The sequence below is a fragment of the Hakea prostrata genome, chromosome 2 (genome assembly GCF_041222555.1).
Source record: "Hakea prostrata isolate BN-2017 chromosome 2, UWA_Hpros_2, whole genome shotgun sequence".
Classification (NCBI taxonomy): Eukaryota; Viridiplantae; Streptophyta; class Magnoliopsida; order Proteales; family Proteaceae; genus Hakea; species Hakea prostrata.
In genome coordinates, this window is record NC_142601.1 from 9,430,799 (window position 1) to 9,455,087 (window position 24,289).

Sequence of the window (24,289 nt, forward strand, 5' to 3'; positions counted from 1 at the left end):
ACAAAAAAAAAGAAAAAGGTCCTTTCATTGTATTTTTACTTTGTTTGGCGAGGTTAACGCATATGTAGGGTAGACTCTAATGAAGAGTCTATTAGCTGCTGGGCTGCAACTTAACTATGATGAAACTCAAGAAGAATATCAGGTCTAGAGCAGGACATCATAAATTAAAAACTGAATTAGCAGTAATTTAACCATTCATAGTTTGGTTGGACCAAGGTTGGATTCATCATCAAGAACTTGCCAAGATTTTGATGGTAATATCTCATTCTTTTTTTGATTCCGAGAAAGATAATATGCAAGTTGGGAGGATTACACAACTTGAGCTGAGATCATGACCCAAACCAAGCTTTCAAATGACTTTGTCTTGATCAAGAGCAGTTGAGATCTTGGTGCTCTTGAGGATGCAGCTCCAGAAATGGTTTTTCCAATGGAAACTAGCCAGATCGCATAGAATGTAAACAACCTTTGTATTTGCATAATCTTCAGAAAATTCAAAGTAGATTTGAGCATTCCAAGGTAAACCAAAGTCTTGTTGATGACTCCAGTTTCTGATATTATGTGGAAGAGTATGTGTGATTGTTTGGCAGTGTTATGACACGGAAATCCTATGTGGCACATGCAGAGGCTAAATGCTTTGGATTTTTATTTTATTAGTGATTCATATCGGAATGTGAAAATGATGTATTAGTAATTTAGTATTTGACATATAATTAAGTATTTCTTGGGAGATTGTGAGATTGAAAATAGGAGTTCATGAGGTCTATGTTAAACTTTACTGGCCTGAAGCTTTACATTTCTAATGCTTAGTTTTGTTGTTCTACATCAATTTATGATATGAATCATATGATTGCTTTCTATTACTAAATTGTGTATAGACTATACTCTAGGGTATTAGTAGCCTACCAATCCGAAGTGAAACTCCTTTCTTGACTTTTTTTTACAAATTCTTTTGGGGGGTTGAATCTTTTATGAAATTTGATAGCGTTGTTATATTTAAGTGGCCCTAAATTAGACTGTATACCAAGTTTCAGGCCTGAACTAGGTCAAAAACCTACGTAAAGCATTAATTAATTTCTCAACACAAAAAAGTGTATCTACTCGGGGAGGTTGTGCTGAGATCTCAGCTCAATTTGGTGTTGGTCAACCAGGTTAAACTCCAAAACTGGATTCTCAAAAACTCGAATCGTGGCTGGATTGAGGACTGAACTTGAACATGAGGAGTTGGTGAAGAAGAGGATATGTTGGTCTCCCACCAATTAGAAGATGGGCTCCTACCATTCTCCATGGGATCTCACCAAGAGCTGTTCTCTCACAACATGAGGCGCAGAAACACATAGCAATGTTTTATGGGTGTAAAATTGTTTTACCTTTTGGAGACCTCCTCCCACACATGTACTAATTATCGTTGTCCAGTCATGGACCATGAAGACCATTACACTTGGGTTGACCTCCTTATTCTTGTGATAATACTTCTGTCATAACCTTTTATCCACATCAAAGATATGACTTGAGCTTTCACTCAAGCCTGGATCAGCATCTAGCCAAATTCAGTCAACTTAATCAATTCATTCAATTGTGGGATATGGCTTATGGCTTTATGTATGAATAAAGCTCAAGTGAGACAAATTATATTTCTTTCAGAAAATCTATATCAACCACTCAGATCACTGTCTAATAACAAGATAGAGAGGCATATGAGTGGGTAAGCTCCATATGTGTGCTACATGGATAATTCCTAATCCGACCATGGAATTGAAAAGACTCCTTCCTACTCAGTGTTTTATATTTTAACCTGATTACAATGAAATACTGAAATGAGAACAACTAAACCAAGACCCACATGTACAATCTAAAATAAAAAACTGATCCACAAGCTATCATACTTCAACAGCTAGGATCCTCAAGATCATCCATTCAAGCTACTTGCTCTGATGTTTTCTTTCCTGAATTCCAGGTATTTGATGTCCTACAGGTTTTTAATTAAATGCTCACAACTTGGTTCATAGCTGGGCTAGAAAACCAAACTGTAGGGTCTGATTTGGGTCTAGTTTGGCCCAAGAACCCCAGTCCAAGAGAAAATCACATAGCTGGTTTTAGGACACCCTCTCCCCCTCCCCCTACTTGTTTTCTAATCATAATCTGCATCACTTTCGTTTGGCTGTTAGTCTCTGAAGTCTTACTTCTGTATTTGATGAGTTCAATGACATACTAGTGGAGGCAGTTTAACAATTGCCAGGAGTTCTTATTGTTGCTGGCTTTTGCTTACTATATCAGTTGCTTTTTTCCTATTTTTAGACAAACTATTTTGTTTTCTCTACCTGCTGCATCGAAAACAAATCACAATCTTCTGACAAAAAACAAGCAGTGGTAAGATTTTGACATTTGAATATTATACTTGGAAAAAAAAATAAATCAAACTCTTATTGTTTACAATCTGGATTGAGTATTTGGATGGTCACTTTCCTTCAGGTATCAGAAAGCAAACAATGGGAGTTTTCCCTCACTCACTCTTACACAGAAGGAAGTTGGTGGTTCTTTCTACACCATACGAGAGATTATCCGGGATGTAATCCAGGAAAATAGGGTGCTTGGCCCTGCTAAGTTGACTTCAGAAGAGATCAATGCTGAACAAGTCTGTGAACATTATCCTTTAGGATCAATTTCCACAGAACCTCAGAGTCCGTTATTCATTTCATCCTCTGGATCGTGTTTTGTTTCCAGTGATCACCAGAGCATCCATAAAGATCTGGTTTCATCTTTTGGGCGATCCAATGGTTATGTTAGTCAGACATCTGACAATGAGAAGTATGTTGATGGCATGTTGCCTAGTGGAGAATATGAAGTATCTAATACTGGGGAATCCCTGGAGCATGTCAGTGTCGAAGCACAAGTAGATGATGAGAAGGCAATACGTCCCATGGTTCAAGCTGGTGGAACTTCTAGTGGGCAATCTGCTGGTCATAATAAGCTGACCTCCAATAATGGGGTGTATATTAACAGCTTACACATGGGAGGAGAATATGAAGAATCAAATGCAGGGAAATCCTTGGAGCAGGGCAGTGTCACAGCCTGTGTGGATAAGGAGCCAATTTTTATCGAGGGCCAGGTTTGTGAAGAAATGAATGGAGTTGAAAATGTTAAAGAAGCACCCATTGCTAAAGTAGATCCTTTAGCTGTTGATGTTATTGTGGAGGAGCAAGGCAGTGTTACAACACATGTGGATAAGGAGCCAATTTTTATCGAGGGTCAAGCTTGTGAAAAGATGGATGGAGTTGAAAATGTCAAAGAAGCACCCGTTGCTAAAGTAAATCCTTTAGCAGTGGATGTTATTGTGGAGACATTTCCATTGAGATCTGTTGGTAGTCCAATTCATGACATGGATCCAGTGTCAGGAGAAGCAAGAGAGGTAATGAAATTCCTAGAAGAACAGGAAGCTAAGAAAATGGAAGTAGCAACAGGGAACACTGATTTGATCATTGATAGAATAGAATCCTTGGAGGAAATTTCTCGTGATTTAAGGAACAAAAAAGCATCAGTGAATATTGCAAAAACATTTCAGGAAAATTTAAGTAGCTTTGCATCCCAAAGCAGTGCTAGTACCAGTCTTCTGGAGAACATGGAAAGGTCAGTTGGGGTAGTTGAGAATGATGTCTCAACCTTGAAAACAGCTGATACAAACAAAACAGTGATTGGAAGTGAGGTGAGTCTCAGTAATATATTCCATTTTATATTGTTTTATTATTTTATTTAAAGCCTTTGCTTTGGTATTTCTTCTAGATTCCAATGCCTGGATTGATATGACTGGCTTGGAAGTTTATTATGGTCATTGCACCTCAAAGAACAAATTTCCAATCGAATTAAACCTTATCATATGTTATTAGGCCCCATGCTGCAAACTATGCCGAAGGAATGTTGACTGCCAGCTTGAAGCATGTCCCCACCTTTCAACATTCTCTACGCTCATTGAAAATGTGTGATGAGCCAATTGTTCATAATATTTATGTCTAAAAGGAATTAAGGCATTGTCTATCACAAGGTTCAGGGGTTGTTCATTGTGGTATGCATACTTACATTTGGTATGAATATAATGCCTAGTATGTTGGGTTCCCATAATATCGCCGGATCGATTTTCCGGTGAATCAGCGAAAATCGACGATTTTCCGGCGAATCAAACCAAAATCGCTGGGTTGAAGGAGAAGAAGAAGAAGAAAGAAAGAGAGAAAGAGAAAGAAACAGAAGAGAGAACAAGCTGTTCTGGTGGAATCACCGAATGAAGTGCCGGTGGTTTTACAACTTCGTCTTCTCCGGCGAGTTGAAGAAAGACTGATCGCTGCACCTGCACATGAAGAAATCACCGAATGAAGTGCCGGTGGTTTTACAACTTCGTCTTCTCCGGTGAGTTGAAGAAAGACTGATCGCTGCACCTGCACATGAAGAAATCACCGAATGAAGTGATGGGAATGGGTTGGGAACTTGGGAATTGGGATTTTGAAGTTGGGATTGCGTGTTGTAGAAGTAAGAGGGTATTTTAATTTTTAAAATATTCAAAGAGGAAATTGAGATTGCTTGTCATAGAAGTAAGAGGGTATTTTAAAAACTTCAAAGAGGAAATTGGGATTGCGTGTCAGAGAAGTAAGAGGGTATTTTAATTTGTAATATGGGTTTGGGAATCGAGACTCGAGAATTAAGTTAATGAGGACTTAGAGATCGGTGATATTCGGCGAGATTTTGCTGCAGCGAACCGGCGATACCCAGCGAAATCTCGTTCCTTGCTCATCACTAGAAATAGGCCCCTTTTGAATGTCACGTTTTCTGAACATAGTCATCATATGTCTTGACCCCTCTCTCAACATGCAACTGTTCTTAGTCCCAATTTATGTTTCTTAGTCTGATCGGAGGAGGAGACAACTTCCTATATGTTGGCCTTAAATTGAATGTGTCATCAATGGATAGAACGATCTTCATGGAACACGCTAGACATGTATACTCCATGGGCAATTTACTGATTGTGCAGATCCTAATCATAGCTTTTGGTTTGCTTGATTACAAATTTCATTTCAGAATTTTGGACATAACAACTCCTGATATATTTGTAGCCAATTTTCATCGATTATGGCCATTTAATTCTCCATTGAGGTTGGCACTTTTTGCACCCAGGGCCCTTATATTTTAATGTTATTGTGGTTATATCCATCTTTCACAAGTAGTTGAACTTATACCCAGATACATTATAGAAAAAATATAACTTTCAAAGAAATTTCAGAAGTACTATAATGTGGTTCTAGATTGGTAGGTGACCGACTAAAAGCCAATTACTAGGGTATGATCTGAAGGGGTAGTTTTACCAGGTTAAAATAGGTGATTTTGGTCAATTAGGTTAAGTTGATACTTGGGAGTATATCAGTGAAGTTTAAGTTTTCCTGCTAGGAAGCTAGAATGAATTGGCTGCACTGGTTGGGGTTATGGCTTGTTTTTTGAAAAGGTTAAGGTGACGGAATATAGGGACCTAATGGTCAGAGCAGCTTGGATCAATTTTCTTGTATAGGGACCAGGGAGGGGAGACTTCGACCCAAATATGTGAGGGTTTGATAACTGGTTCTGTCTGATGATTTTAGGGTTTAGGAAATAAAAACAATGGGTAATAACGGTTTGGGCGTTGGAGAATTAGAAGAAGAAAAGACTATGGTTTGCATAGATTCAAGCTTAATGTTGTTGATGATGAACACCGCAAAGCTAGCACCAACGATAGCCAATCTGTCAAACTCAAATACAAAAATGATGGGGTGCTTTAAAAGAGAACCAAAACACACAACCTGGCATCCCACTGCAAGGTGTTTAGTTGGGTTGAATACACTGATTCCTTCAAACAATCCAGTACGGCTTTACATTGCAAGGAGTCAATTGAATAAAAAACCAATCTCCCCAGCCTTGATCAAACACAAGACAAATCCTAATGGAAGTGACCATCAAAAAGGTTTTTTCATTTTCAAAATTTGTATTCAGTACTTGCACGCCCCCCAATCCTTTACTCATTAGGTTATTCAAACTGACTAGGAAACTGAAATAGACTCTAGAGTTCTAATCTAGCCCCAGTGGACTCTTGAAGGGAACTACTAAAACCATGTAGATTGAAACATTGGTTGAACCAGTTCAATTTAAGAGCAATACAAAATCGAAGTATGGAACTAAAAAAAGTAATTCCACATGCTCTACCTAATTGCCCCTTTTTAGGCCCATAAAAGTGGCCTATTATATAAAACCATGGAATTGGAGTCTCAATATGTATGCAAGCCTAACCTAGATTTATTCCTAGCAAAGAAGCCCTGTTTGGTGACAAGTCTGCATCACACTAAACCATGTATTATATGTGAAAAATATAGCATAACATTATTTCTCAGCCATATATGGGAGCAGTTTCCTGAACAGTCCACCTGTGGAGTCCACAAGATTTGGCAACATGGAAGAACAGAGCTTTGCAGATACATCAGAAATTTGACTTTCTAAGAGTGGTTGAAAACAAATGGATGGCTAAAAACATAAGGTAAAAACACCAATTCATTGCAGTTATGTGATTGAGCGTGGCACTGAAGTTCGGTTTGTGCTAATCTAGACAACAAGTTACATGTATACATTGGTCAGAACTGGCAAATCACTGCTCTGTATGGTTCAACTAGGTGGTTGCAGTTGAATAGGAGGCTGCTGCGTCTTCTGGGTCATCCATGAAATCTTTTGCCAACACAATTAATTTTGGCATAGAAATAAGGCTGAAATGGTATTCATTCTCAGAAAGGCATCCTTAATGGTTTCTTGGTTAGAAATTGGAAGATGAGAATGCAAATTTGATGGGAGAAATAAGGAAAGCATGAAGAGTTGCAGGGAGCCCGAGGGTGAGATAAAAGCAAACTCGGTGGAAAAGAAGGCAAGGCAACCCAAGGCTGTGGACGGTGCCTAAGTACATAGGCAACAAGTTGCCTAGGAGACGAAGATTATCATGTGTTACTTTTTATTTCCTCTCCCCTTAAATTATTTAGTATGCTACAGAAATCAACATTAAGTCATGTCAAGTTGGGAGGAAAAACTTGGGTTTGGGCTGTTAGAGGATTAGAAAAAGAACTGCTTGGGCTTGTGCAGATCCAAGCTTAGTATTATTGATGATGAACACCAAAAAAATGCCGCTGATCTCAACCATTAAGTCAAATTCAAATAGAACAATAATGGAATCAATGTTAAGCCATCAGCATTAGGATAAATCTAGTCATAAAAGTCAGTAATAAGCCACATCAAGTCGTCAAAAATTAATAGAGAACTATAAGATAGCAGAACTGAAGGAACAAGCTATCAGAAGTTCAAAACAATCTGTGGTTGGTTCAATTCTATTAGGAGTTGGTCGATTATGGAAGAAAAGGGGAAAAAAAAAAAAATCAAGTCTCTCTCTCTCACTTTCTCTTTCTCCCCCTCTCTCCTTCATCGGAGGGGGGGGGGGGGAAGGGACACCAAGGTCGATTCTCTCTCCTTCAATGATTTTGCATCCACCATTGCCATTGCAACTACACCTATTGCTGAACTGCACCACCTCCATCCCATCGCTAACCCACAACACCTATTGCCTCCATCCCTTTTAGCCATTGACTAGCCATTCCAGAGCTTCTGCCACCTCCAAACTTGCAATCAGAACCTCCATTGAACTCACCTTTAGCTATCCCTGCAATACCTTCTTTCTTCTTCTTCTTCTTCATCATCCATCGCTTGACTTGAAATTCGATCAAACTCACCTTTAGCCATTGCTAGACCTGCAATACCTTCTTTCTTCTTCATCCATTGCTTGACCTGAAACTCAATCAACACTGCAACTTCCTTTTCTCTTTTTCTTCCTGCATGTTTTTCCTTCTGCCATGATTTGTCTTCCTACTCTCTTCTATTGCCTTTGTCGACTTATGGTTTTATTTTCTGATTGAACTAGCGACGCTAATTGTCTTCTAAGCTAGCGATACTAATTCCTCCCCTCCACCCTAAAAAAAAAAAAAACCATGATGCTGTTCCTTATCCTATGAATCCCTAAACTTATTTGGTTGGTCAAGCTATTCAATTTTGCAACATTTTAGTTGTTTCGAAACGGTGAAGATTGAAGAACACTAGAAATTTTTTGGAACATGGCAACCACTGATGGTACTACTACTCCCATTGACCCCAAACATTATCCCACTATTCCTCCTCTTTCGGTAAGATTTGACGGAACGGATTATTTGATTTGGTCTCTATCTGCATACCTGACTATTGCTAGAAGACGACTTATTGGACACATTACAGGCACCACTATCAAGCATACAACCAGAGGCGTTTCTCAAGATAAATGGATCTCGAATTACTCTTTTTATGTCGTTCCTTTTGAATTCCATGAATCTAAATATTGCCCATGGATACTTGTTGCTTGATACTACAACCCATATCTACTATAGAAACGTATGGATAGTTGGGAAAGGATGCACATGCATGGTGGCCACTCCAAAATAGCGAGATCTCGACCGAGATGGCAAGATCTCGTTCGAGATCTACCAAAATTCTAACGTAATCTCGGTGGCCCATCTTGGTGGGTTTTAGGGCCCCGGTTGGGTTGAAACTTGGTATTTAGCTTATTTAAGGCATTTTGAACACAATGGTGGCCTTAGATTTGTGAGAAAATAATCCTAAGTATGTCACTAAGTTGACCCTATATGTAAAACCGAAATGCTGTGAAATGGGTTAGACAACATGTAATGTAGAGATATGATATCAAGTAATTCAAGTTATCAACTATCAAGTATCAAATACATTAACATTACACTTCAAACTATTAAAGAACTTAAATGTTTTCAAAATTTTTACAACCATAAGAAGTTTTAGACTTTTAGTAGTCATAAATCATAATTCATAAGTTCACAATCACAAGAGTACAAGAGTAACAAGATTACAATTCACAACTTACAAGACTACAAGACAACAAGAGTATCACTCAGCATTCTACATCAACTGATTCTGAACGGTGGCCACATATGACTCCCAAGTCAACTCATCACTGTAGTATGTCACATATTTGTTTGTATGGAACCAATATGTCTCCATGTCAGGATACTGGAGGAATAGCACTTTGGGATAACCGTCAATCGTGGGTGGGTGAAAGAGCCATTGATGCTGTTGTTGTTCATGTTGCTGTTGAATATATGGGTAGGGGTTTCTAAACCACTCAGTTAACAACCATCTTCACTCCCATATGTGTACTCTCCAGGTGCAGGGTCTTGAGGAATAACATGATCTCCATAAGAAGAATACCTAGTGTAATCTGACCTGGTGCTGTGATCCCCGTATAGGTACCCCGATGACTGCCCAACGCCAAACTTTGCTGTTGTGAACCACTGTGACCATAATCTAGGCTCATGCTTCCCATGTTCAATTTAAGATCTTGCATTGCTCGCATCATCATTCGTTTGCCCCTGGTTTGATCTGCTCTTCCTACTCCTAGTATAAGTCTGAGAGATAGGGGAACTATGGCTCGCATGTATCGGATGACTCGGACTTGGTGGAGGTGACTCCTTTTGTTGATTCTGACTTCCACTAGCAACACCACCAGCCTGACTGCCTCCATGACTTGATAGCTGACTTGGGCCACTTGATCCTCTGGTATCATCGACATCATCTGAACTCCCACTACTAGATGTTATCGCAGTTGTTTCAAGTTGACCAAGTGGCTCCACAAATGGACACTTGGTCCTGCTGATGCTGCTACAACAACCTGACCCTCATTAGAAGACACGTGGTCAGCCACAACATATGGGCCTATAGCAGCAGCAATGGTAGGATCCGGCTGCCCTCTTGGCCCATCTAGCACTGGGCCACCTCGATCCCTAACCCACTGATATATGACATCATCTTCCTCATCCTTTACAGGGGGGCTCGTGGAATGTATCAGTCAACTCAATCGGTTCCCAATTTCGTCATCTATATCATCTTGTATGTGCCCTACTCTCAATCTCATGTTGTAATGCACATACACTAAATCCTCGAGCCTCTTACTCCCCAATCTGTTTCGTACCTTACTATGGATGAGCGAGAAGGTGCTCCAGTTCCTCTCGCAACCAGAGGATGAACAAGTCAGTGAGAGTACTTTAATTGATGTGTCCCTGAGATTTGGCAAACTAGTTCCATATAGCACCCACCAGTCAGCTGCATAAACAAATATAAGAACGCATTAGGCAAGTAAATCTTAATACTTATATAGCTTATCAGTTATCACTTACAGTTACAGAGTTATAGACTTAAAGTAAATTAGTAATGGACTATTAGACTATTTACAAGGATCATGTTTTTGCCTAGTTCCAACCGTAGAAAGCTTTCCAAAACTCCCAGAGGCATCCCTGAGCTCCCTGATCTGTACACCAATTCTTCAATTATTGTATTTTTACTGCTTTATATGTAATAATGCAAGAAGTTGAAGAAACAATTGAATAAGTTCTCACCTCTCCATTAATTGTCCTTGTATGATGGGATTTGACACAAGCTTCTCCACCACGTCTTGCACCGCATTCATTAACCTTACATTAAGCTCCAAATCTTTCTTTGTAATGGTACTTTGGTTGAGGTAGTAAGCTTGTATTGTGGAAATAAAAAATTTGGTTAGTGATTTGGTTGTTTATTTGTTTATAAATTATAAGTTATAACTTATAACAAATTAACAATATAAATTGAAGTATACAACAAAAACTTAAAGACTTAGAAGTGACTCACTAGCCAAGTGCAAAGGATGCATCAAGTGCGTCTCCCATTTATCATCGAAGATCCTCTCGTAGGATTTGAAGGAGCTAGGGGCAGCAGCTCTAACCAACTCTTTCATTTGCTGGAGGGCAGCATATATGTGGCGCATTGTGGGCTTCTTCTCCGTATCCACCATCCTTAAAACAAACAAATAGGCTCTAAAATGCCCACTGTCCTATTCAGCTGCCTCCAAAAGGAATCATCAGTAATGATTTGTTGGATTGCATCATGTGCCATAGACCCACCACTTTCTTCTGGAAGCTTTTCAGAGCTACATAGTTGGTGGCGAATCTAGTCAATCCAGGTCTGACTAGATCACCCTTACAGTGGTTCCTCATCATCTTCAGCATATAACCATGGTTATAAATAAAATTACTTACCCTTCTAACCCTGTCAACCACAACACTGTAGTGACTTTCTTTTCCCAAGTCCTTCAACATAAGATCAATCGAGTGTGCTACACATGGTGTCCAAAAGAGGTGGATCCTACTGCTCTTCTTCTTCATCAACATTTCTCCAGCTTTTTTGAAGTTAGCACCATTATCTGTGACAATTTGGACAACATTTTTTAGCCTACCTCGAGGACCACCGGCCTAAGAAGCTTGTAAAGGTAGTCAGCATCTTTGATTTTATCTGAGGCATCCACTAACTTAAGGAAGGATGTCTTTCCATTGTAGCTCAACATGAAATTAATGATGGACTATTTAGTAGGACCAGTCCATCCATCAGCCATCACAGTAACACCATATGTAGTCCATCTTTCCTTCAATGAACCAATGTATTCCTCCACCTCCTGCTTCACCTTTGGTAAATATTTATTAATTACTTCCCAAGCTGTTGGGCCTTTAACCCCTACACCTGCCCTAGCAACTGCATTGATCATCCCTTGATAGTATGGTGTTTTGGCTACATTGGCTGCAATGTTGTTGCAGAGCATGAATTTGCTGATTGCCAACCTAGCTTCCTCCTCCCTACTGCCTTCCTTACCTCCATCAAACATATATGGAATGCTTCTTTGATAGGTGTCTTGATGCTTGAAGAGGGAGGGGTCTTGGTTAAATGTGGCATCATAATGTCTAGTCTTCCTCCTCCTTTCGGTCCTCTCACTTCCATGAAAACTATGTCTAGGTAGCATGGATGCCCTTAACCTCGAACTGCCTGCTTCTCTTGTTTGTTCATATTGCCTCACATTCTCAAAATGTAAGGACTGTCTGCTAGCTTCCATTGCAGCCTTCATCTGTCTCCACTCGGCCTGTGACTCAATACCCATAACCCTCCTGTTCTCCTCATCGTCGTCTGACTCCTCATCAACATCAACAAAAGGTTTAGACAACACTGTATCCTCAAATTCCCTTTGCTTTTGTGCCATCTTCTCCTTTTTTTTTGTCTCCCTCCCTTTAAAGTTGCTGCAATTGTTTTTTGCACTTCATAAGGAACCTTGGGACACTTGGAAACATCTTTGTAGCCACCATCCAAATGTTGCTTTAATCTGGTTGAACCACCAGAATTCAAGGTCTTGAGGCAATATTTGCATTGAGATTTTTTTCTTGTCAGCAGTTAGTGGATCCCCATGTTGCCAAGCAATGTCCTGAGTCCCATTGCCAATGCCGCCACTCCCACTAGTTGCCATTTAAGATACAAGTCTACTACGCTGAAATACATACATGAATGTTCCCAAATAATCATTAGAATAATTTTTAGATAAATAAAAACATGTAAAAACAATTTATAAAACAATAAAACACACTTTGTTTTAAGATAACATATATACAATGCTCAAACAAACATGTTTGTATTTTTAAAGTAAACTACATAATATGAGCATCATTAAAATAAAAAAAAAAGATAACTTTTTAATAAAAGGTTTTTTTAAAAAATTATTTTATGTAAAAACAATTTATAAAACAACAAAAATTTGTTGTAAAAACAATAAAACACACACTTTGTTCTAAGATAACATATATACAATGCTCAAACAGACATGCTTGTATTTTTAAAATAAACTACATAATATGAGCATCATTTAATTTTTTCTTAATAAAATATTATTTTTCATAATTATTTAAATAAAAATTAAAAAATAAATACAGCAAACGTGATAATCAAAAGATGAATAAATGAGATTGTAGCGAAGTTTAACATAAGTGATAATCACATTCATATCATAAGTCTTTTTTTATATTTTTTAATTTTAATTTGTTAGATAATATATTTTTAAATATGAAAATTCAAAAAATAAATTAATAACAAAAAATTAAATTTGTTTCCATGAAAGTGTAGATCAACATATATTAATATTATACTCACACATCCATTGTAGAACATTCTATTTGAAAAAAATTCAAATTTGGGGGGGGAAATCTTACCTTTGTTAAAGATATAGTTGAAATAGGCTTGAATGATAATAATTTGTTGTTGTAGATGTGTTAAGGATGTTTAGAAGTTGAATTCCCAACAAATTCCGGCAAAAATCAACTTTTTGGCCAATTTTGAAGGTTGCAGCGAGAGAGAGGCGAGATATGCCTCTCTTGAGCGAGATAGGGGGTTTTAAAATCCCTAAATTGGTGGTTGGACCACCTTTGGCGAGATCTCGCAGAGATATTGGTGAGATCTCGTGTCGAGATCTCCCATCTCTCCCCTTTCGACTCTCATCTCGCCTCGCTATCTCCAGATAGCGAGATATCTCGCGAGATCTCCACCTTGTGCACATGTTTATGAATTATGGAAGAAGCTTCATGAGACTACCCAAAAGGAACTAATTGTGGCTCAGTGCTATGTTGAATCATGCTCTTTTGGGCAGGAGTTATATCATTATGGGGACTTTCACCCTACGAATCCTAATGATTTAACTGCCTATAGGAAGCATGTTGATAAAATTTGGGCATATGAATACCTGGCTGGTTTGAATATGGAGTATGACCAGATCAAAGTGCAAGTATTGAGTCATTCTTCCTTTCCTTACACTGATTTCAATGCTATGTTGAATTACGCTCTCTTGGGCAGGAGTTAGATGATCGTTATGGGGACTTTCACCCTACGAATCCTGATGATGTGACTGCCTATAGGAAGCTTGTTGATAAAATTTGGGCATATGACTTCCTAGCTGGTTTGAATATGGAGTATGACTAGATCAAGGTGCAAGTATTGAGTCATTCTTCCTTTCCTACACCAAAAGAGTCTTATGCCCTTGTTTATTGTGAGGAAAGCCATCGTTTGGCCTTGTTTCATGCTCCTATTGTGGAGAAATCAGCTTTACAATCTATGAGTACCAACTTTGATTCGACCATTCAGTTATGTCAGACCTGATAATGAAGTTAACATGTTACCACTTCAGTCCCTTGCTCGAGAATCATATTTTGCTGTTCCCCCTAAGTATCTTCTTTTGATCTTCTTATTGCTATGAGAAAAGGATTTAGATCTTATACCCAACATCCCATGGCTAAGTATGTTTCTTATGACTCTTTGCCTCTTACCGTCCTTTTATATCCTCTCTATCATCTATTTTTTTTCTTAAGAGTTGGCAGGAAGCCTATTCTGATAAGAGATAGAAGACAACTATGGTAGAGGAAGTACAAGTAATGAAGAAAACTTATACTTGGGAGTTGGTTACACTTCCTCCAAAAAAACACGCGGGTTGTAATTGGGTGTTTGTGGTTAAACAGAATATGGATGGATCAATCAATAGGTTAAAGGCTAGACGAGTTGCAAAGGGGTTTACCCAGATCTATGGGATTGATTATCAAGAGACTATTGCCCCTATTACAATGCTAAACACTGTCGAGTTTTGTTGTCTTGTAGTTGTGAACAAAGACTAGAACTTATACCAACTAGATGTAAAGAATGCCTTCTTACATGGGGAGTTGGAGGAAGAAGTCCATATGGGGATCCTACATGGTTTCTCTGATGACAATACTGCAAGGAAAGTTTGTTGATTGAAGAGGTCAATTTAGGAGTTGAAGCAGTCTTCTAGATGTTGGTTTGGATGCCTCCAAAAGGCAGTGACCTCTATTGGTACAAGCAAAGCAATGTTGATCATACATTGTTTGTCAAGAAGTTAGTTACCAAGATCACACTTCTCATTGTTTATGTGGACAATATTGTCATCACAGGGAATGATGGTGAGGAAATGTAGAGGTTGAAGGACTTTCTTGGTAAAGAGTTTGAGATTAAAGATTTAGGGAAACTACAGTACTTCCTAGGAATTGAGGTGGTTCGATCAAAGGGTATATACCTATCTTAGGTGAAATATGTTTTAGATTTATTATCTGAAGTGGGAATGTTGGGATGTAAAGCAATTAATACCCCTATTGTGGCTAGGACTAAACTTAAGGAGAAAGAGAGAGAACCAGTGGATAAAGGAAGATATCAAAGGCTGGTACAAAAGCTTATCTACTTGTCCCACACTGGCTTGACATTGCTTATGTCGTGGGGATGGTGAGTTACTTCATGTATGATCCATATTTAGCTCATATGAAGATTGTTACTAGAATATTGTAGTATTTGAAGGGAACTCCTGGAAAAGTGATATTTTTTTCACCGACTTATAATCTAAGGGTAGAAGCATATACTGATGCGGACTAAGCTGGGAGGAAGTCAATCTCAAGTTACTGTATCTTTGTTAAAGGTAATCTAGTTACTTTGAGGAGTAAGAAATATAAGTGATAGCTTTATCTAGTACAGAAGCTGAATATAGAGCTATGGTTCATAGAACTTGTGAGCTATTGGGGCTGAAAGATCTCCTAGAAGATGATATTGGAGTTCAAGTTCCAAGCCCTATGATGTTGTATTGTGACAACAAGGCTGCCATTAGTATTGTCAATAATGCTGTGCAACATGATTGAACTAAGCACATTGAAATTGGTAGACTTTTTGTCAAAGGAAAGGCGGAACAAGGGCTGATCTACATGCCTTTTGTGAGGTCTAGAGTGGCTAATATTTTCACTAAGGGCTTGAAGGAAGGAGATTTCCTTCCTATTATAGGCAAGTTGGGCATGACTAAGATCTATGCCTCATCCTGAGGGGGAGTGTTGGTTGGAGTTTGGTTTGTATTTACCCAATTTGCTATTTCTCGTTGCCTAAGTAAGGGTATTTATGTAATAGTTTCTTTTTCACTTCATTATAAATAAAGGGCTTGGGATCACATTGATCCATTCAAGCCATTCTACCACAATCGACTTTCTCAACACAATCAAATCATACATTTAGTTTATAGCGTTCCTAATGCAGTTTAGAATGTCCAAGTGGGTCAACTTGGCCTTTGGAATACTTTCTTTTGGCCCATCGGTGGGTTCTATAGACATTAGGCTTCTTACTTTTGGGTTTTATTGACGTAATAGGCTTAATTTATAAGGCCATAAGATGGGGATCATTCTAAGCTTTTGAATTGAGATCTTTGAAGATTGGCCCCTAGTTTAACCTCTTCATTCTAGGGCTATGTCAGTTCTTGGAACTGGTCATTGTCTTGGCATACGGAGTTCATTTCATTTATATTGTCCTTAGACAATATAATCTTATCAACAAGTAATTAAATTGGTCTTGATTTTGAGTTCTCTGAGAAGTTTGACTGGTCGAATGATTTTATCTTTACGTGAGACTTTTTGTAGTTGGAAAAGTACAAAACCAGTATTCAACAAATCCGAGGTTTCTTAAATTCGATTTATGTTAATGAATTGTGGTTCTAGTCATTTAATTTTTGCGAATGCTATCAAAATCGCTTTGAATGAGACTAGTTTTTTCAAGTTACTAAACCAAATGAATTACCACAATCCTCATGGGTGTTGGCCCATTTATTGTTTGTCACAGATAAAGTGCCTCATGAAGCATCTTACTTTGGTCCAAATACCCTTGGTATTGATTGACCTTAGGGCCACTTATCCTCCGTTGTGCAGATTTGGCGTTTTTAGTCTGAGGGATTGTACCCACTTCAGAGGATGTGGGAACACTTTTTGTCATAAAAAAGTGTGTATTTTACCACTCATTTCGTTTTTAACCATTTTTACTATATCAAGGATTATGAATTTTTAGATTTGAGAAAAACCTGGGTATTAGAAAGTTGAAGATTTCACCTATCGCCAAGAATCCAATTTTTGATGCATCATATTATGAAATTGGGGGAGAGAGTAAATGAAACCTACTTGAGACAAGAAACACTATTATGGAGAACCAATTTGGTTTTATGCTAGGAAGATCTACAACAAAAGCTATTTACTATGTTAAGAGACTTACGGAAAGTTATAGATATGTAGGAAAGATCTTCATATTGTCTTAATTAACGTAGAAAAAGCTTATAATAGAGTCCTTACAACATTAATTCAGCAAGTACTAGAGAAGAAATGCTGCATGTAAATATGTTGACATAATTAAAGATATATGTGATGGTTTAGTAACAAGTGTAAGAAAAGTGGGGGGACAATGTAGTTAATTCTCGATTATAGTTGCGCTAGATCACGGATCAGTTTTAAGCCCCTATTTATTTGCACTTATAATGGATGATTTAACTGAAGATATTCATGTTGAGATTCGTTGGTGTTGTATTCTATTAGGATCTAATAAGAGTTTGTATAGGAGTTAAATTAGAGTTTGCATTCATGTAAACTTCTATTCCTTGTAATAGTCTACTTTCCACTTAATTATAAATAAAGGGCTTGAGATCATGGATCAATAAGCCATTCTACTACAATCGTTTATTTCTACATGGCATCAGAGCCTAATCTCGATTAGGGAATTAAGAAAAAAAAGAGAGAAGAGTGTCGAACTTACCTCCTCGCCTCTCTTGCTGTCTCTGTCGTAGAAAAGGATCGAAACCCATCGTTTTTTTCTAGCAGTTCTTCAAACCAATCGATTCTTCAAACCAATTGAGTAACCATCGAAACTCATCGCCCTCTCTGGCTGATATTCAGTACCGCTGCATTCAAATCGACAACACCAAGAACAGAAAAGAAGAAAAAGAAAAAGAGAAAAAAGATCCGCTGCACTCCATCACCATCGCAGTTCTTTTTTTTGGAACGATATTCTGAATTTCTGGAACCAGACTCCTTCAGCCATCGCAAGAAATTCTGCTTTCTGAAACGATATTCTGGAACCAGACTCCTTCAGCCATCGCTGCCTTCAGCCATAGCCGCCATCGCTGCCATCATCGTCTTCAGCCATCAGTCATCAACCGAGTCTTATTCACCCACCTCTGCCATCGAACCAGGTAACCCCTTCTAAATCCCGTCTCCCTTCTTAAGCTGCCCTTCTAAAACCCATTAAGCTGGCCCTTCCAAAACCCATTAAGCCTGAACCAAACCAGACCATATTTCTGAACCATATTTTGTTCCCATAATTAAGCCCATCATATATATATATATATATATATGATGTTTCAAGGGTTCATATTTTTCAGAGTTTATTTGTTTTAGTAGAGAGAGAGAGAGAGAGAGAAAAAAAAAAAAAAAAAAGGAGATTTGATCATATCATTGTTTGGCTATTGCATTCTGCGACGTTTTAGTTTTTTTCAAAAGGTGAAGACTGAAGAACTGCAGACAATTTTCTCAACGTGGTCATTATCGATGGTACTACTGCTCCCACTGGATCCGAATATTTTCCCACTCTTCATTCTCTTTCGGTAAGATTTGACGGCACAAATTACTTGATCTGGTCTCGATCTACTTACTTGACTATTGCTGGAAGAGGACTAGTTGGATACATTACGGGCACCACTATCAAACCCACTACCGCAGGTGTTTTACAGGATAAATGGATATCAAATGACTCTTTTATTATGTCATTCCTTTTGAATTCCATGCATCCAAATATTGCCCGGGGTTACCTATTACTTGATACTGCAGCCCAAATATGGAAGGCTACTACTGAAACATATGGACAATTGGGGAATGATGCACAGGTTTATGAGCTACAAAAGAAGCTTCATGAGACTACTCAAAAGGAACTAACTGTGGCCCACTATTATGCTGAGTTGCGATCTCTTTGGCAAAAGTTGGATCATTATGGGGATTATCACCCCACTAATCCAGATGATGTGGCGACATATAAGTACATTGATAAGATTCGAGTATATGACTTCTTGGTAGGTTTGAACGTGGAATACGATCAGATCAGAGTGCAAGTCTTAAGTCGTTCTCCCTTTCGTACACTAGAACAATCTTATGCTCTTGTTCAGTGTGAGGAAAGTCGTCGATTAGTCATGCTTCATACTCCTATTATGGAGAAATCAGCTTTACAGTCTGTTCGCACTAAATCTGATCCGGCTAAGGAGATTGTCAAGTGTGAGCACTGTCACAAACCATATCATACCAAGGAAAATTGTAGGAAACTGCATGGGAAGCCTGCTGATTTTGAGCAAAAACGAGCACAAAGACAGGGAAAACCAAAAGCTAATCTTTCTGAGACAGTTTCCACCACACCCTCTACAAACGTTGGTTTTTCACTAGAGGAGTTTGCTACTCTGCGACGTATTCTACAGTCTTCTACTACCGGTACAGCCTCGACCACTGCTTCCTCTACTACCCCTACCAACTCCTACTTTGCTACTTCCGAATCTGGTCACGGGGAAGGAGATTGGTCATGGTAAATGGACTTTATTTGCTCGAGCCGATTGGAGGATCTACTTCTGCTTTGACTACATCTTCTAATCCGGTCCATTCGGTAATATTAAACCTTCATCAGTGGCACCGTAGGCTCGATCATCCACCTTTCAAATTTTGTCATTTTCTCTAGATTTGTTTTCTTGATACTTTTATCTTACCATTACAATTTCTTCCTTTCCTTTGTTATTGTTTTCCCACGTGTAAAGCTACACGTGAGGGGGAGATTGAAGATGTCTACAATTCAATGCCTTTCATGTTGACTTCCTTATGTAGAATTTGATATTTGTTACCTTTGAAAGTTTGTCCCTTACCTTCGCAATCTTCTACTTTGGAGATCTAACATTGCTATAGAGCTATCTTTTTGACTATGCAGAACTTGATCTCTGTTAACCCTGGAGATTTGCCCCTTATCTTGACAAATTTTCCCCTACCTTTGGAGATTGTCCCTTGGCAAACTTTCCCTTTAAAGATCTAACATTGCTACAAATCAAAAGTTTCACTTTGGCTGTTTTACCCTATCAATTGTTACCCAAAAATATATTTTCCCTCAAATTTGCGCAAAAATTTAGTCTTCTCAACATTTGAAGATTCTACCTTTTTTCTTAGGCGTTCTTCCTTGGAGACATAAAGTTGCAGTAAAGATGAGGACAAAGCAAATGTAAGTCTATAAGGCAAACGTAATCTATAAGTTTGAAGATCAAATTGCAGATGTTTACCTGGACAGATGTTTTATACTCTTTTGGTCAAGTTGGACATGTGTGATATCCATGCCTCAACTTGAGGGGGAGTGTTGGATTCTATTAGGAGTCTAATAAGAGTTTGTATAGGAGTTAAATTAGAGTTTGCATTCATGTAAACTTCTATTCCTTGTAATAGTCTACTTTCCACTTAATTATAAATAAGGGGCTTGAGATCATGGATCAATAAGCCATTCTACTACAATTGTTTATTTCTACAGTTGGTGTATGCTTTTTGCTGATGATATTGTTTTGATAGATGAGACACAAATAAGGATGAGTACCAAGTTAGAATCATAGAGAGGATCTTTGGGATCAAAAGGTTTTAAACTAAGCAGAACAAAGACGAAATATCTAGTGTGTAATTTTGGTTGTGATCTGATAGATGATGAGGTGGTGAGACTTAATGAAAAAGAGATTCCACAAAGCGGTTGTTTTAAGTACCTTGGCTTAATCATAAATAAAAAAAGTTGATATAGAGGATGTTTCCCAAAGAATTAAAATCGGGTGCATGAAGTGGAGAGGCATGCCTAGGGTCTTGTGTGATCAACATATTTATTTAAAGCTCAAACGACGATTCTTTAGGATTGTTATATGACCAGCTATGATGTATGGTATAGAGTATTTAGCTATTAAGAAGCACCTTATAGATAAAACCCGTGTAGCAAAAATGAGGATGCTAAGATGGATGAATGGCAAAACTAGGAAGGATAAGGTAAGGAATGATCATATTAGAGTTGGACTAAGAGTATCCGAGAAAGTCAATTGAGGTGGAATAGCCACGTCCAATGGAGGCTTTTAAATTCCCCTTTGCAGAAAAGCAATTTAATCAAGATTGAAAAAATTAGAACAACTAGGGGCAAACCTAAGATAATCTTAAGAGAAGTGGTGAGAAAGGATATGCCTGGCTTAGGCCTTGTATCTAGTATGAATTCAAATAGAGTTGATTGGAAGGCAGGGATCTATGTAGCCAACCCAATTTTGTTGGGGAAAAGCTCATTGTTGCTGTTGATGTTGTTGTTGTACCAAAAATTCAGTTTTTGTTCTTGAACTGGAGGGTTGACCTTTTATCATTTTGAAATATCATTCTTAATTTATTGGATATGAATAAGAGCTTTTTGCCTTTGATGAATAATACGTTTAGGCATATAAAAACATCTATTTAAATGATGTTTGACATAAGTGAGGCCAAACCTAGTTCGATACTGTTTAAAGGTCCCAGAAAATCAGCCTGGATGCCTATGCAACATCTTGACAACTATAATTCTGATTCATGCAGTTGTTTTCTAATGCTTCTCTCCCACTCTCTAGCACAGGAAGAGAGATTTCACTATAAGTTGTTGTGCTTAGTTTACTAAGAATATGTTGTTTGTTCTGTTTTCTTTCCCCCAACTTTAAACCGTTTTTCCATATTGGCCATTAAGCTTTAGAATGCAAGTGGAGAAACAGTTTTTCAGAAACTCTGGTTAGGCTTTAAAAGCAATTGGTGCAGCAGAAGTGATACTAGACATTGACTATGTGGTGCCAGAACAATTTCTAGATCAAAATGGATATTAAGGTTTCTTTTTATCTTTTTACCTTTTTTTATTTATTTTTTGGGTAAAAAAAAACACAGTAGATTATAAAACCATATTACACATACAACCATGTTGCGGTTGATGAGGACATCAGTGAGCAGTTCCGAGTTTATCGGCGATGCCGACGTAGAGATCATCCCACGACATCATCTATGTGGATGGATGATGAGTTCAGAGGTTATCGGATTGCTAGGATCCTATGGTTCAATGGCATAAGCTGTTTGTCATGTTATTTTTCTTAGTCTTAGTGGGTTGGGTAGTAGTCTACTATTGAAATATTTTAATTTCATGTTTGAGTCTTTATGGGCTGGGCCTAGAGTCTATTTTGGCCCAATTTTGAATTATTTTGGGTTTGGGTTATATTTACAACTTAAGTTGGGGTTATTTTGGGAATTAAACATGTAGGGTTGTGAGGGATCAATTTTTTTTATTTAAACCTTATATGGAATTCGTTTTTAGAATAAATGAATGAAAAAAAGAATTAAAAAAGAAGGTCACGCTGCTCTCTCTCTCTCTCTCTCTCTCTCTCTCTCCTGGCGGTACTAGTTCTTCCCCCTCTCTCCAGGTAAGCTCTCTCTCCTTTCACCCTTATTTCCCACTAGAAAAATTCCCCTTGCTCTCCTCTATAAAGATTTACTCTTTTCTTCTTCTTCTTCTTCTTCTTTTTTTTTTTTTTTTCTCTCTCTCTCTCTCTCTCTCTCTCTCTCTCTCTCTCTCTCTCTCTCTCTAAAAAAAGACCTAGTTTCTTTCCTGGAAATCTTCTTCTTCTTCCCCAAACCCCACAATTGTTCTAATTTTCTTGCAGGAAAAAAATCTTTGTTTTTTTTTCTTACCTTTCCCTTATACGGCAGTCTAGTTTTCTGTTGTTAGTCTCCCTTCCCTTCTCTTTGTTTCTTTTCTTTCTCTCCCTCTCTCCTATCACCTACTCTCTTTCCTCAGATACACCATTATTTCAAAATATATTTTTCTCCTTTCCTAGGATTCACCACTACTTCAAAATATTTTTTCTTTCTCTTATTTCTGTTCCTAAATGCTTTCTAACCCCTGTTTTTACAGCCAGGATCAGTAGGTAACATTATCTCTCCCTAAATATTTCTCATTTAGTCTTTGGTAGTAGTTTGTTTAAAACAAAAACTTTCCAAGACTCCCTTTACATTGTTAATTATTGAATTTCTTGTTAGAAATCTGATATTGATTAGGATAGCTCTATTTTTCTTTAAGTTTCTTAATACCCTTGCATTCAATTTAGTGTTATGGTGGCAAGATCCCCATCCCCTTGTTTCCTTATTGATTCTTGTTTAGTTGTGTTTACCAGTAAGACTTATTGTGTTTATTTCTCTACTTTCGCTGTCTTACATGCATGATTAATCAGATTTCAAGTGCTGCAAATTCCTTTCTTTACTATCTGTCAAGAATAGGTGTTTAATTCTAAGAGTCTAGTAGCCCACTTTTTAGGTCCCCTAGTTTCTAGGGTTTCTCCTACATCAGCGGTGTTATTATTATTTCCCCTAGGTCATCAGTGTTGTTAGCTTGTGTCCTAAGAATGTGATGTGAACAAGGATCTAGGGTTTTATTGTTGATGCAAGCCCTAGGTCTAGGTCCACCCTCAGTATCCTCTTCAAGTGAATCAGTAGTATTCTAGGGTTTGTATTACCCCACGGTTGAGGGAATTGGGCTGGAAAGTGGGTTCTAGGGTTGGGAATGGAGTATGGTTAGGTTCACCTAGTGTTTCGAAGCTAGGGTTAAGAAATCCAAGCTTGATTCTTCTTTGTAATTCTAATTTCAGAATTGGACTCCACATCTAGGGTTTAGGAAATTAGGGCTTCTTAAATTCTAGGGTTTCTCAGAGTGAGCTAGGGTTAGGGTTGAGTTCTCAATAGGTTTAGGGAGGATAATCCTAAAAGGACTTGGGGTTTCAGTGAGAGGTTGAGGAGGTTTAGGGTTTTCTAATGAAGAAGATGAATTGCAGGATTCCTAGGGTTTAGATGAGGGAAAGGGGTGAGGGTAGGGGCCAAGTGCAAGTAAGGGGATGGGGTGGGGGGATATGGGTGAACTAGGGTTAGGGGTTTTAGGGAAATCCTGTGTTTTGATTTTTTCTGGGTATCCTAGGCTGCTGCAGGCTACGAGGAGGAGGAAGAAGAAAAGAAAGAAGAGAGGGGTTGCGTTTGATAACCTAAGGTTGGAAAAGGAATGGCGTGAGGAAAATAGGGTTGAGGGTGGGGGATAGGGCGCTCGTTTTAGGGTTTGGGAGGGATGGGGAAGGCCCCGAATGGAAGGGATGAGAGGGAAAGGGCTGGGTTAGTGGTGGGGTGTCTTACTTGAAGGATGCAAGGGATTCCATGGATTCTTCAAATTCTTCACAAATAGCAGCTGCATGTTCCCTCTAAGGGAACCCACAACTCCAAGTTCTTAGCTCCTTCAGTTCTCAACTTTATTCATAAACATAATCTGCCTTTTTACAAGCTATGGAGGCCTGTTTATAGCCTTTTAGAAGGGACTCACAATAGGACTCAACTTTAGGAAACAACTCAACTCCTACATGGACTGAGGCTGATCATATCTTACTCTAGAAGGATTCAAATTGTAAAATGAAAGTAAATAT

The 24,289-nt window shown here is 38.3% G+C and overlaps 1 protein-coding gene across 2 annotated transcripts in view; it reads left to right on the forward strand.

Annotated features, from left to right (window-relative positions):
- Positions 1-24,289, forward strand: part of LOC149023650 (DNA binding protein) — a 47,410-nt gene that overhangs the window by 21,192 nt on the left and 1,929 nt on the right. For both annotated transcript variants that reach the window (XM_089144194.1, XM_089144195.1), the window contains exon 3: positions 2,470-3,700. In XM_089144194.1, coding sequence (XP_089000320.1) covers positions 2,470-3,700 — 1,231 coding nt within the window. The remainder of the gene's footprint in view (positions 1-2,469; positions 3,701-24,289) is intronic.